Here is a 13,931-nt window from a genome sequence, read left to right as displayed (position 1 = left end):
GAAAAGCTACCAGAACAATGGCCCTTGCAGAGGAGAAATGGGTGAAAGAGAGGGTCGTATCTCAAGGTTTCGGAATATGTTAAACTTTGGGGAAATGGAGGGAGATGGAGAGGGAGAGACAGAGAGGGGGGAGAGAGGGAGAGACCCAAGAGACCTAACTTGTCCTTCAGTGAGAAACGTTTCTTATCTATCAGATGACTAGTACTGTTATCTGTATATGTGTGTATATATATGTTTGTACAGGAATATATATGCACACACATCTATATACATAGATATAACATCTGTGTATATGTTTATGTTAAAAAACCAGTTAATCCTGTAGCTTTATAAGGATATGTGCATCAGACAGTTGTGTATTGACATGTTTTTCCGTTGCAGTTCCAGCATTTTACTTGGTTATTAATTTGTTACCTTAGATCAGCTTATTGGTGAATACAAGTATTTTAATACTCACTCACTTTCTTTTAAAACTTTCAATTTTAGGTCCATATGTTGAAAAAATCCAAGCAGAAACAGAAAAAAAACTGGAAGCCTGAGAGAGATGAAAGTGGATAGCGTGTCAGTCTCTGAAGGAGGACGCTAAGTGGAGACCTGTGTTCAGAAGTGATGCAGCACACCTACTGTAGATACCAAGCTGGTCCGGTAAAACCAAGCACAGACAATTCCTGAAGAGTGTTGCCTATGAGCGTGCCTTTCTTTACATTTTGACAGTATTGGGTTCTACTTTGTCATTCAAAGATAGTGCCTCATTGTCACAAATAACTATTAGGTACCGCTTGTCTCAACTTAAATGTTTACTTTGGCTTGCTTTCCCATAAGCCATTTATTTCCCTGTTTTCCAGCCAAACAGAGATTCGGAGATGCTGAGATTTCTGCATCTGCCTTCACAGACTCCTCCTCTCCTTCCACCTCCCTCTTAAAACAATTCCATAGATAAATTTTGGTGAGTTGTCCCATAATTGAAAATGTGTTCCTTTAAATTAATATCTGCAATAGCATCCTAACCAAAAGAAGGCAAAGACATGAGCTGCTGAGAACTCCTTGGATCAGTTCAAATAGCACAGCTGAAACAGCACTACCATAAAAGGAAAAACACAAAACACAGGAGAGATTATTTCTATAAAAGGAGCCCAGTGCACGGGAAGAGAGAAAGTACTAGAACCATTGAGTCAAAATATTTCAGAGAGTTTACTTCAGCAGTATTTGGACAGTATGAATGAAGGGGAAGCAGTCTGCAGAGCAATTTTTCAGCTGTAGCTTAGCCAGATGGTGGGCTTACTTGTCCTGTGTTGCATGGTAATAACTAAGTCAGCTATGGGTGGCATGAATTCATTGCTCAAGTGTCAGTATTAGGAGCATTCCTCTTGCTAGTCTATGTAGAAAAACATCTCCAGCTGCTTCAGGGGACTTAAGTGTAACTTCGAAATATGTAAAAGCTGTTTTGTGGTGGAGCCAGTTATGTGCTGAGGCAGTTCTTGCTATTTCTTGTTGACGAGTCTGTGCACTAAGCACTGTGCCAACTTCTGCAACATCTGATCATTTCCTGTGCTTTCTACTTTCCAGTCATGGTGCAGACAAGGGCATGAATGTGGATGTTACAGGACAGTCATCTATAGCAACAGAATGACATAGCTAAAGCTATAAAGTGAGACAAAACAGCTATGGATAAATGGCAGATGCCTTCAGCCTCTTCTTCCTACACAGTGATGCCTTCTGTTCTTAGTGTTCTGGTGGAGATGCAGTTGGAGGACTGGCTCCTGTTTGTAGTGAAATCTTTTCTTAATTGTTTAAATTCTTAATTTCATTTCAGGGATGTTCTTCAGGTACATTAGTGTGGACTACCACTTAACTTGTATTCAACATGAAAACTGGATTCATGCTATGACTGACATAGTTGGTATAGTACAGAGCTAAAATCCCTGTCTTTGTGATCATAAAACATGGGGTTGTCTGCTCGAGACCCTGGATGTGAAAGATCAGCTGGAGCTCTTCTGGCACCTTGGTACCAGCATTACAGTTAGAAAGAATGAAGTGTTCTATTTGAGGGTATGTACTCTCTGGATGAATCTCACAGATTAGAGAGGATTAGATTGCTGCTTCATAATTGTCCAGGAAGGCAGAGAAACTGTTTTGTGTCCTTGGGGCAGCAGAAAGAATGAATGAATGGTCTACTTTCCAGTTGCTGACTGAGTAAAGGAGAGGAAAACTTGCCTTTTTGTTACAGGAAACATGCATAAATTTTAAGATTGCTAGTGCTGTCTTCTGCAGCCCAAGTAAAACCATCTTACTATTTTTCAGGCATATATAACCTTTCAGCATGTAGCTGACAGTGTTTCAAGTTCTTGGCTTGTTAAGAACCTGGCTGTCTCCCCCTTTTGCTCAATATCTGTTATCTGAAATAACATGACACTCACAAGTCACAATATTTTAATCACAGGGCCCCTTAACTGTGGCATATCCTTCCCAGGAGATTTTCCAGCTCTGGCACTCTGTACAAGCCTGTCTCAGGGTAGCATCATGGTAGCAATGTGACACTGAAATGTGAATGTATTCTCATAGCTTCCAGAAGGGATCCTGATGGAGGACAAGAAGGCTTTGAGTTTTGTTTTTCTTTTCCTTTCTTATTTTTCCCAGAAATCAACAACCATCTGTTTTTGGAGCAGATGTGTGCCACACTGGGTTGAAAACACACCTTAAGAAAAACACACCTGGCATCTGAGGTTTCTGTGTGTTGTAAAACAATGCTTAATGTGTTCTGATAACAAAACAGATTCCTGGGCAGTTGGAATAGGAAACTCCGTGTAAAGCTTTTCAAAGGGGAAACTCACTCTTTAACCCTCTATTAAGATGTTCTGGTGCCACGTTCTGTAAAGGCCAGTATATCAAGAACAATTTTTTTCTTCTTTTTTTCCTTTTTTAAGTATTTTCATCACACATAGTATCTGAGAAGGCCTACTATTTTCTTCCATAGTGTGTAAGACTTGCGCGGAAGGAGGAGGTAACTCTTTGCGGTTAATACAATACATTGAACAAAACAATGCAGTATAATTTACATGACAGTGGGCAGATGGATGATTCTCCATACCGATTCTTTGAGTAACATTGTGTGAGAACCTAGTGGTCACACAGCAAAGTACTTTTAATAATGCAGTGGATACGGTGTTGGGAAGAGGCTCAGTTTTGTTAAGACAGGTGTTAATAAATGCCAGGGACTCAGGACCAGGAGCTATAACTGTAGACAGGCTTATTGCTATCCTGAGCACATTGCTTCATCCTCTTTCCACTGTCCTGCTGTTTTACCTTGCCTATAAACCATGGCAGGTACAGATAGCACAATTAGCATCTCTGTTGCTGAGATACACTCTCCTGACCTTTGACTAGTGTCCTACTTAAGCTTTCCCACCACTGGGGAGAGAACAGTCCTGAAAATCATGGTTCTTTGTAAAAAAACAATATTTCAGATGAGAGAAGATGGTCAGTTGTTTAAAATCTGTTTTGATTGGTAAACACACCTCTGCCTTGGACTGTGAGAACTGAAATTTAAAAGCTCACCCTGAGATACAGGTGCTACTTCAGAAAATTTCCTACTTTTTTCCCCTGGCTTTTGCTCTTCATTTGTATAATTTAAATTGCTTGTACTTTGACTGCATTGATTTTTAAATGAAACTCTCATTTTGCCAAAACCACTTTATTTATATATGTGTATATATGTGTGTTTACATACATACGTATGCATACACGTGCACACACCCTTTGAAAATAGGCCTTATTGTATTTCCTTCCACAGTGCCTAATTTTACAGCTTTTGCCCTGTTACAGCATTCTAATAGCACTCACTTCTGGATGTTTCTCTCACCGGTTTTGAACAAGAGGCAGGACTTATGCTTTCCAACAAGACATGATGGCAATATAGTGAAAGCACAACTGTGTTTAGAGTACAGTCTCTGTGTGTATCAGTTTGAACTCCTCTTGCTCTGTAGATTTTGTGCAAGTGTGTGTGTGTCTAAAATCAATGGCAATGGCTATTGTAATGTTCTAAAATACACAAAAAGCAGTAGCATAGACCACTGCAAGACCTAATTAAGGAACAAAAGTTACTGAACTGTTACAGACAGTAGTTTGTTAATCTTCACAGTTACCCTCTTACAAGTATTGTACAGATTTCAGTTCTTTAAAGAGCAAATAATGAACTTGTTTTGAGTGTTAGCTGTTTTGAATTGCTAAGTATTTATGCATACATGTGACTGTTTAGCAGTTCTTGGCATATAAACGTGTCATTATCATATGAAGCCTCATTTTGTCAAAGGAGAAGGTAAGCGGAGCCATTGTGACACTAAAGAAGGGCTTACATTGTAGACACAACAGATTTAACTGCAAATGTATTTATACTGTACTCAGCTCTGTGCTCCGTGTTGCATAGCCTCCAGTCCATAATCCAGCACATCATGATACTGGGGCTGCACTGGGGTTGTGCTCTTGCAAGACCTGGCAGTCACCACGTACCTCTGCCTTACAGCCTTCCGTCTAACTTGCACATCTTCCTCTTCTGCTAGGCTGCCCTCCTGCCCTTCAAGCCTCGTTCTGTGTCAAAACTGGTAATAAAGGCATGAGCACGTGCTGGTAAATGTGCGTGGAGAGGAGGGGAGAATGGAGTTCCTGCTCTGAAAAACTGCTCTGGTTATTGGGCTTACACTATTCTTTAATTTCTACTTCAGCTTTTACTTTAGCCATTTGACAACTGTGCAGCAAAGACTTAGCAACTACTGAACTACCTTGGGTTTGTGATCACATTGCCTAATTTTGATCTTATATGCAGCAGTGCACATGTAACTTGATTATACTTTTTGCGCTTACAGAAACTTCACGTTAGTTAGGCTTAGGGTGTGACAAAATTGTAATGTTTGTACTTTTTGTATAAATATGGGGATGATTCTACAGATACAAAAATGCACTTTCAGTAACAGTGGAAACAAGTTTGTAGATGCAATTGTTTAAGAGTTTCTCTGACTGCAGTGTTCCAGATCTCCATCCATATCTAATACTTCATTCTTGAAAGCCTACTTGTGAATGAGTGATGGCTTCTTTCTCCCATTGCAGTATGTATTTATAGCTGACTGAAAGTTTATGTAGGATTTTGAGCAAATTGGCTGATATTCTAAGTTTTAGAGTTTAAGTAATGTTCAAGTTTAATTTATTACGTCAGTATTTAGTGATTTGACACTTAGTTGCAGGAGGATCCAGTTCAACACCTTCATTGCTTTTGCTATTTAATGTTTTGGGGAAATTTTTTTAACAGTGTAGTGATCGTATATGTGGAGTGCAGTGAAATGAATGCAAATTACTAATCTCAACCTGCAGTTACAGCAGCAGTTTCAATGATTACGTGACAGTGATTATTGATTGTAAATGCACGTGTCCACTGCAACAGTGCACTCTGTCTCTGTGTGTTTTGGAAACACTGTTTCTGCTTACCATGATAATCAATGGAATAGTTGCCTTCTGGTTTTAGATTCCTGGTTATGTTGCTTTGGAGAGATTTAAGTGGAGATTATGACTTTTCTGCCATGGATTTACACAACAGAATTTCTACTGATAGCGTTGTATTGTAGATGTTTTCTGAAAGAGTGACTTTATTTTTTTGCGAAGATAATTTATGAGAATGTTTTATTAGCAGTTCAGTGTTCTTGAAAAAGTTGGTTTGAAGTCTTGAAATAAATGTGTGTAGATATTAAAGATTTATTCCAAAGCAAACTATATTTTAATAGGGCACTGTTACTGATGTAGTTATCCCTCAGAGCTCTCCTAGCAGTACAACCATTTAGCATGTCACTTTGCACTGCTCAAGGGTGTTATTTAGGGGATTACTTGATTTCAGAAGATGTGGCTTCATTTATATTGTGCAAATTGCCTTATACCTATGGCAGCAACTCCTAATATTAAACATCAGCCGTACAAGGCAGAACTTCTCCCCATACAGATCACTGCAGGTTGAAAAGCAGAGAGCTTGCCCTTGTGTTTGACTGCAGGAAGGTTAGAAGTCTGGTGACTGGCACTTGCAGTCTTCTCTCTCAGTGTCGCAGTGCTCCACCTGAGCCCTTTTGCTTTCTGAAGGCAGGCAGGCACAAATCAAGAGTGCATGAGTCAAACTGCTGACAGCTTGGCTCACCATGGTACCCATTTCTTTATGCTGCTGATCTTGCCAAATTGGGTAGCAAGAGGTGCTGCAGAATTACTGAGTATTTATTGTGTAATTTTAGGTGCTTATAAAGCCTTCACTGCTATTTTAAAGTAAAATTCGGGGATCTATAGTGTAGCAATAGCTGTACAACTCCAGCATTCCAAACATGCCCAAAGCAAGTTATCCTTGTGATAGTTTAATTAGCAACAGTGTAGCTAGTAACAATCAATACCTTGACGCACTGCAAGTTCTGATTAGTGGAAGAGAATGTCTCTGCTTTGAATGCAAAGCATCTGAGTTTGTCATTTGCTGTAGATTTCAGTTTCCCTCCTACTTAAGAACAACTCATGACATCATAATTCTTCTCAAACTGTGGCTTAACTATTGCTTAAATAACTGTTTTTCACCTCTGGTTATTTAAATTATCCAAATTCATGTAGTTGTATGAATGCTGTTTTATTATCAAGATACTCTAAGATGTCTCCTAACATTTCTTGTGAATGTTCTAATACATCAGTAATAAATCATCTTGGCCCAATAAACTACTGTAAGATGACAAGTTAGTGTCTAGTGCTTATTATTTGTACATCTGTCTAATTCTCAGAAAAAAAAACAAAAACGCAAAGCCTGAGCATTAAAGTGGGTCAAAACTGTTTCCACATTGTGTGCCTCAAACCAGTAATGCATTATCACATATTTACTTGTGGATTGGTCTCAGAAACTGGCTTTGAATGATATAACTTGTTTCTCAATGCCTGCCTTGCAAATGAGACATGTCACTATATTGTGGTATCTTGCCTACAAATAACATACCTAGTGTAGTAATTGGGTTTTGAAGAAGTAATTTATAAAAGGTGGACTTTTTTATTTAAACATCTGTTTGTTCCTTGGGTTCTGTTCTTAGAACAATTCTGTATATATTTTGCAATATGTGTTTTGTGTTTGTACATTTTGCACCAGTTTGAAATTCTGTATTCTAAGTATTATTTACAAGTTCCCAGAGATCTGTAACTAGACTTTGTCTGTGAAAAATACAACATCTCTTCTGCCCTGGATGTTTTTGGAGTAGTCATGCTTTAAAAACAGTGAAATAACACTTCCACAGAGACAAACATACTTTGTCTCAGCTGGGCACTGCTTTTGTAGGAATTCTGTAACCTTGCTGTTTGAGATTGGATTGTGCCCTGTGAAAGGGCAGCTGTGTTCTAAAAGTGTGATTTCATATGTTTTCAATTCTAAGATGATACCTATACACTGAATTTGATCTCTGCAACATTCAAGCACCTCTAGAACCCTTATTTCTGTGATAACACTTAACGTAACTGGTAAAGTTTTTCTGCAATAGCACCATCACAGTGTGTTAAGCATTTCTGATATTTTGATCTGCTTTTAAAATGATGCAGATTTTCCAAGGTAGTTTTATACAATTGCATGCCCTATTTGAATTCTCTAGAAACACATGACCTGGTGTTTTCGGCCTGAGGGGAACAGGCCCACACATACTCTCGTTGTGCTTGGATTAGGTGAGCCGTGGTGGACCTGGCCTGCACAACTCAAAAGCCAGACGTCATAGACCTTTGCTTGGAGGGAGTCAAGTGGGGCACATGGAAAGTCTGTGCAGTGAGCTGGGTGCAGGTGGAAACTGCCCCACTGTGGGTGGACAGCCCACCCCTCCGTAGACAGAGGTTAAGATCTGCCATTCATGATTGATTGGGGGATTCATCAGCTTGACACCTCCACTTGAGATGTCCCTGCTGCATTAACTCTGCCTCTGGCAATGAGCAACTGGTTCTCCCCACTCTGGTCAACAACTGATTGCAGAGCAGAGAAGGGCATGGTTTTGCCCTAGCTTCTCAGGGTAAACTGGACTGCAAATGAACAAGCTCTGAAGCAGCCACAGTTATATTTAAAAACCATACATGGACAAAAACCTCATTTTGGGGCTACTGTACTGGGAAAAGGGGAAGCAAACAATTCTTTTCATATAGAGAAAAAAACCCCACCACAAATCATCCAAACCTGAAGTGTTCATGATTTAATCAAAATTTACACCTACTGGCTTGCCTTAAAAATGTAAAAGAAATTGCCCTTTTAACTGGGAAAAGGAAAGTAGCATTTTCCACTTACTATTCCTTCAGGTCTTAGTGGTGGTGTGGCAGAGTAGAACATAATGCTGTTCACACAGCATCACTGCCTTCTCAGCTTCTGCATGTTGCAACCCAGCACCTATTTCAAATAGATTAATACAAGAGCCAGCTGAGCTGCCTAGTGAGTAGAACACAGGTACCTGGAGGATATCTTTGTGGGTACTGAATGTGGTGGAATCCTTCCAAATGGTGCAGGTGGGACTGTGGTACACCTTTGTGAGACAATAGCATGCAGGGAACTAGATGAACTCAGTCTTCAGGAAATGACAAAAAAATTTATCTTCATACATAGTCCTGAAACTGAAAGGAAGTATGACCCAATTCTCCAGTAACTAGGAAAAAGTGAGCAGTGATGGATTCATGATCCTCCATCTTAGCAGAGCACTGCTGGAAGCTTAGGCATCACACCTGACCAACATCTCCTTGAGGCTGTGGGTGTGACATCCAACATGCCCCCAGGAGGCACCCAGCAAACCTACTCTGTGGTGCAGGTGCTATGTGAGGCTCCTTGTAAAGTTGCTTTGCGAGCATAAAGGCACATCCTCAGTTCTACCCCTGTGCAGGGAGGCCTTGAAACCTTTACCCAAGTGTAAACAAGAGTGCTCAAACTGTCAGAGGGAAAGAGGAAAAGAAGCAAAGAAATACAAGTGGAAGAACTTCCTAGCTTGGGCTCCAGATGACCTGGAAATCCACTGTTGGAGAGATTTGGAGGAGAAAGGTATGTTTGGGTATCCAGAGGGTTGCACCCCATGTACTGAGTGTACTTAAGTGTATGGAGTATACTCGAAGGGGCCCATGTGAGGTCAGAAAAGGCACCAGGTCAAGTCACCTGCCATTTCACATACCATAGGCTTCAGTGGAGAATTAGTATTTACAGAGATCGATACACATTCAGGAACTCTTGGGTGGCAACTCAAGATGCCATGATGTTCTGCCTATACTGATGATGGTCCACCATGAATTCTACCCCTGCCCTCCTCTGAGCTGAGAAAAGTGCAAGAATCTGTTTTGCAGGTGGATTGGGCAACTTGCAGGAGTCCCACCCTGCTCATGTATGGTTGTGCCTTGCAATCTGGCCATGCCATATTCTCATCAAGAGACACTGGTGTCTGAGAACAGGAAAGATGTTTTGGCCATGATAAATCTCAATTTGACTTCCAAGTGGATTTAATTACCATTTGACAAATACTCTTTGAAGTATAGCTAGGAAAAAATCTTTTATGCAAATGAAGTCACAAGGAAATTACATTGAAGGGTTGATGGAGATGGAGCCATTTTGGGCATCGAATTGATCATTAGATGACAGCTTTGGCCCCCTAAAACACGCTTTCTTGTTGCAGACAAGTGGTGGTCTGTAGCACATGTGATTCCTCCTCCTGGGACTGAATGACCAAATGCTGGAACGCACAGTGGTGACTGCAGCACGTTGTAAACAAGTTGATGCAGACACAGAGCAATGTCTATGCAGGCACCAACATACAGGCAAGCAGCATCGGCATGAACAGTGCAAATGGGCCAAACCTGTGCCTTCTCACCAACAAACTGGTCTCAAAGTTCACTACTGAATTAATCTCTTGTCTCTCTCAATTTCGCTCGTGTAGCCGGCGCCATACTCACTTGGTCTGTCCAGAGCCTGGCTTTCACACTGCAACCAAGACCTCCAGCTTAAAATTCTCCTAAGGATCAGGGAGACTGCAAGGGGAAAACCAACAATGACAACAACAGAACAGTTATAAACAGGGTTTAAAGAGGTAGAACAGCCTGCAGAGATCAGGCAGAGAGTCTGCCCAGGCAAGTGCTCTGATCAGGAGCCTCCTGACTTATCATGGGGGCCTTGTAATAAGAGGTGGGTCAGGGTCAGGGTCAGGGTCCAGGTAGGCATCAGAAAACATGCAGAGAAGCTTCACATAGACAATGCCTCACTGGAAAATGGAGCAGAGGCAACCTCTGTCACCTCCAGGACTTTCCTCAGCCAACCTGTGCTGTGAATCAAACTGATGGTTTATCACAAGCAGCCACTCTCACAGGCAAGTGCTGGCACCAATGTTGGACTGGTGCCCTCAAGTCTGTGCCAGCTACCTATGAGACTGCTGTGGACCCAGGATTTCTGGGGATGCTGCTCACAGCTCCATCCATTTGCACACTGTTTTGGGGTCAGAACCTCCTGGGACAAAGAGCTTTCCCTTCTGCAACTCCCAAAGTACAAGCAACTGCCACAGCTCAGGAGGCAGCAAGGACACTGGCCATGGATCTTGCCAGTCCTCCTTCAAACTGGCCAATTTGAAACGATTTAGTCCAGATACATGGCACTAAACAGCTTTGCATGGAAGGTCCTGTTTCCACATCTTTCTGTCACAACAGCTTGGTGTCCTCTACTGTAGCAGCCTCCCCTGCGAAACACAGAGCAGAGCTGATAGCAAGTCACATATGACTCTCAGTCTCATAAGCCACAGTCCTCACAGGCAAACCCTGATATCTCCAGTCCAGGCAAAACACTTGAGGAGGCCATCTGACAGTCACAGTATGTCCACAACAAAGGTGTAGAAACAGTCCTCATCTAAGACATGCCAGAACTGAAGAGCCTCCATCAATCCTGTTACAGGAAAGGAGACTGCTTCAGTTAACTGGGTGACACGCTTTAATTCTGCCCTCCCCCACCTCAGCTTCCGTCTTTGGCCCTTGCTGATGCCTCCATCCTCTTCCTAACTCCTCATTAGCCATTTCTATTTAACACTTTTATCAGGCTTCCTTGGGTTATAAGTGAACAATGTGAAGATTTTACTTCAGTATCTTTAAGTTTGTGACTGTGGTGTGTCAGCAGTTCTGATCATAAACGTTAAACTGCATCCTGCTAAAATATGCCCAAAGTCTTCACTCTATCTGCCCGTTAGAGGAAGTTGCTTGATTTTCTGTTAATTATAAATATCCTCTCCTAGGGGTCTGCCAAGTTTTGTGATGAGTGTTGGCGAAAAAACGGAGCAGTGTCATTAGAGTATCATGTTACTAAACCAGGGACTTTAGTTCTAGTAATTCTTTTTTAATACAAAGACGTTTGCTGCTGGGCACTGACAGCCTGCAAGATTTTGCCGTCCAGTGAGCTCGCTCTTAAATTGGCGTTTGCTGCCCCCTTGCTTTTTAACTGAAGATAGCGAAACCCTCCCCTGAATTAGGAAAGGTCTCAGGACCTGCCCAGGCACTGGATGTGATATTGCCGCGGTTTAAAAATTCTTGTAAGAGAAACGGTGTGCTGTAGTTATGCAAATATGTTTATGCCTTAACTGTTTTGTTCGGGTTTTTTCTAAGTCATGCTCTTCTGCAATTATCATAGAATCATAGAATTGATTGGGTTGGAAAAGACCTCTGAGATCATCAAGTCCAACCCTTGGTCCAACTCTAGTCCATTTACCAGATCATGGCACTCAGCGCCATATCCAATCTGCGTTTAAAAATCTCTAGGGATGGTGAATCCACCCCCTCTCTGGGCAGCCCATTCCAATGCCTGATTACTCTCTCTGTAAAAAATTTTTTTCTGATATCCAACTTAAATTTCCCCTGGCAGAGCTTAAGCCCGTGCCCCCTTGTCCTATTGCTGAGTGCCTGGGAGAAGAGACCAACCCCCACCTGGCTAGAACTTCCCTTCAGGTAGTTCTAGACAGTGATGAGGTCACCTCTGAGCCTCCTCTTCTCCAGGCTAAACAACCCCAGCTCCCTCAGCCTCTCTCCATAGGGCTTGTGCTCCAGTCCCTTCACCAGCCTTGTTGCTCTTCTCTGGACTTGCTCCAGCACCTCAATATCCTTTCTGAACTGAGGGGCCCAGAACTGAACACAGTACTCCAGGTGTGGCCTCACCAATGCAGAGTACAGGGGAAACTATCATTAGTTTGGGGAAATATAAAAATGGCAGTATGCTGGGGTACTGAGAGCACCGGTTTGTAAGACTGCTCTCCCAGGGCTGCTGCTGAGGAGCGTGTCACCGCGGGTCTTGCTGGGTCTCACTGGGCAGTGGGATGGTCCAGCCCCCAGAATAGCATGCAGCATTGCGGGGAGGAGCGGCAGGAAGGTGTGGGGTGCTGCTCTGCAGGTGTCATTCCCTTCTGGAAGGGTACATGCCTCCTGGGAAAGCATTGGCAAGATGTGCCCTGAGGGACACCCACCAGGGGAAAATTTGGCATGGGGAGTTCGGGTCCCTGAAACCTGCAAAGGGACACAGGGCAGCCTGAGGCATGGCCCTGCAGCCAGCCCCCGTGGTGCTGGTCTGGAGGCAAGCTGGGGGAACAAAGTTTCACACAGCCTGACGGGGAGAAGGTCAAGATGTTTGACAGTGTGAGGGCCAAGCTATGGCATTCAGCAGTGGGGAACAAAGCCTGGCACTGGTCCAGGGCCAGTTTCAGGATTTCTGAAAGTTGGACAGCCTTGGGGGCAAAGGACTGCCTGCCTGCCTTCAGGAAACTGTCATAGCTCTCCAATCAGTATGAGACTGAAATTCATGGCCCAGCATGGCTAAAGAATAGGCCCCACAGCACTCTGCACAGGGTTGTGGTGGTGGACAGTGATGGCAAAACCCCAGTCAGACACCACTGTCTTGGCTTGGACAAAGTTGAGGAGAAAAGCCCTCAAGAGCCCAAGGACCAGGCTCTGGGTGAAATAGCATGGAGAATTTGTTGGTGCAGGGTCTGCATAGTCTGAAGACCAGGTCCCAAAGTGCTTGGCTCAAGGGGTCCTGAGGCAGAAGGACCGGCAGAACAAATCTCTCCTACGTAGCTGGATAGCTTGGCCCATTTCTCCTCTGCGCAATAGTATCCCTGACAAAACAGAGCATGGGGCTGGTGACACATTTTTCCACTGCAGCTCCACCCAGCTCTCTCAAGACCAGAATAGGGGTTAGCTCAGGCCACTTTCATATTGTTGAGAGCTGTGGTGCACACAGAGAAGACCGTCTCAAGTTTCCCCACTCCTGCTAGGCCACTGGTGTCACTCCCTCGCTGGCTGTACTCAGCACATCTCTATTCCCTGGCCTCTACCTCCAAGTCCTCCACTCCCCACACAGACACTGGCAGGTCCTCTGGCTTCCTCCCTGCTCCTGCCACTTACGTCCTCATGCCCGCCTCAGCTTCACAGCCTCTGGCTCTGTGGTCATCACCACCTGCCTCCTAACTTCTCCAAGTTTTCGTCTGGGCAGTTATGAATAGCTGCGGCTACAGTCAGGGTCCAGACACGAGGAGTCACTCCTGCCCTGGAGCAAAGCAGATCCACCCTGCAGCCCCAAGCCTGCCCCTCACTCCTAGGGCCCCTGCCCACTCCATTAGCACTAGCTGGGGAACTGCCCAAAAGTATGATGGGAAGAGCAGCAGCATAGCACAAGTGCTTTGTAGAGAAGCAGCAGGAAAGTTACAAAGCAGTGCTACCAGCCATCAACAAAACATTATAGTCTCAGGCAGTAAAGCTTAGACAGCTGCTGCTCTTGTGACTGATCCAAGTGCATTCTCCTCTCCCACTCTGGCACCCAGACCTCAGGGCACACAGGGCTCATGCAGGTGACTGGGACAGGGCATGGCTGCTTTCTGTGGGTATTCCAGAAAGAGCAGGCACCATGGCAGGATTAA

General features: G+C 43.4%; 1 protein-coding gene across 1 annotated transcript in view; it reads left to right on the top strand.

The window, feature by feature from the left end:
• DGKQ (diacylglycerol kinase theta) overlaps positions 1-7,226 on the top strand; it is a 93,432-nt gene extending 86,206 nt beyond the window's left edge. Inside the window, 2 exon segments of the mRNA XM_071580773.1 lie at positions 487-519; positions 521-7,226. Coding sequence (XP_071436874.1) covers positions 487-519; positions 521-586 — 99 coding nt within the window. The 3' untranslated portion in view covers positions 587-7,226.
• The last annotated feature ends 6,705 nt before the right edge of the window (positions 7,227-13,931 follow it).

Source organism: Pithys albifrons, chromosome Z, assembly GCF_047495875.1.
Source record: "Pithys albifrons albifrons isolate INPA30051 chromosome Z, PitAlb_v1, whole genome shotgun sequence".
NCBI classification, from domain to species: Eukaryota; Metazoa; Chordata; class Aves; order Passeriformes; family Thamnophilidae; genus Pithys; species Pithys albifrons.
This window is presented reverse-complemented; position numbering and strand designations above follow the sequence as displayed.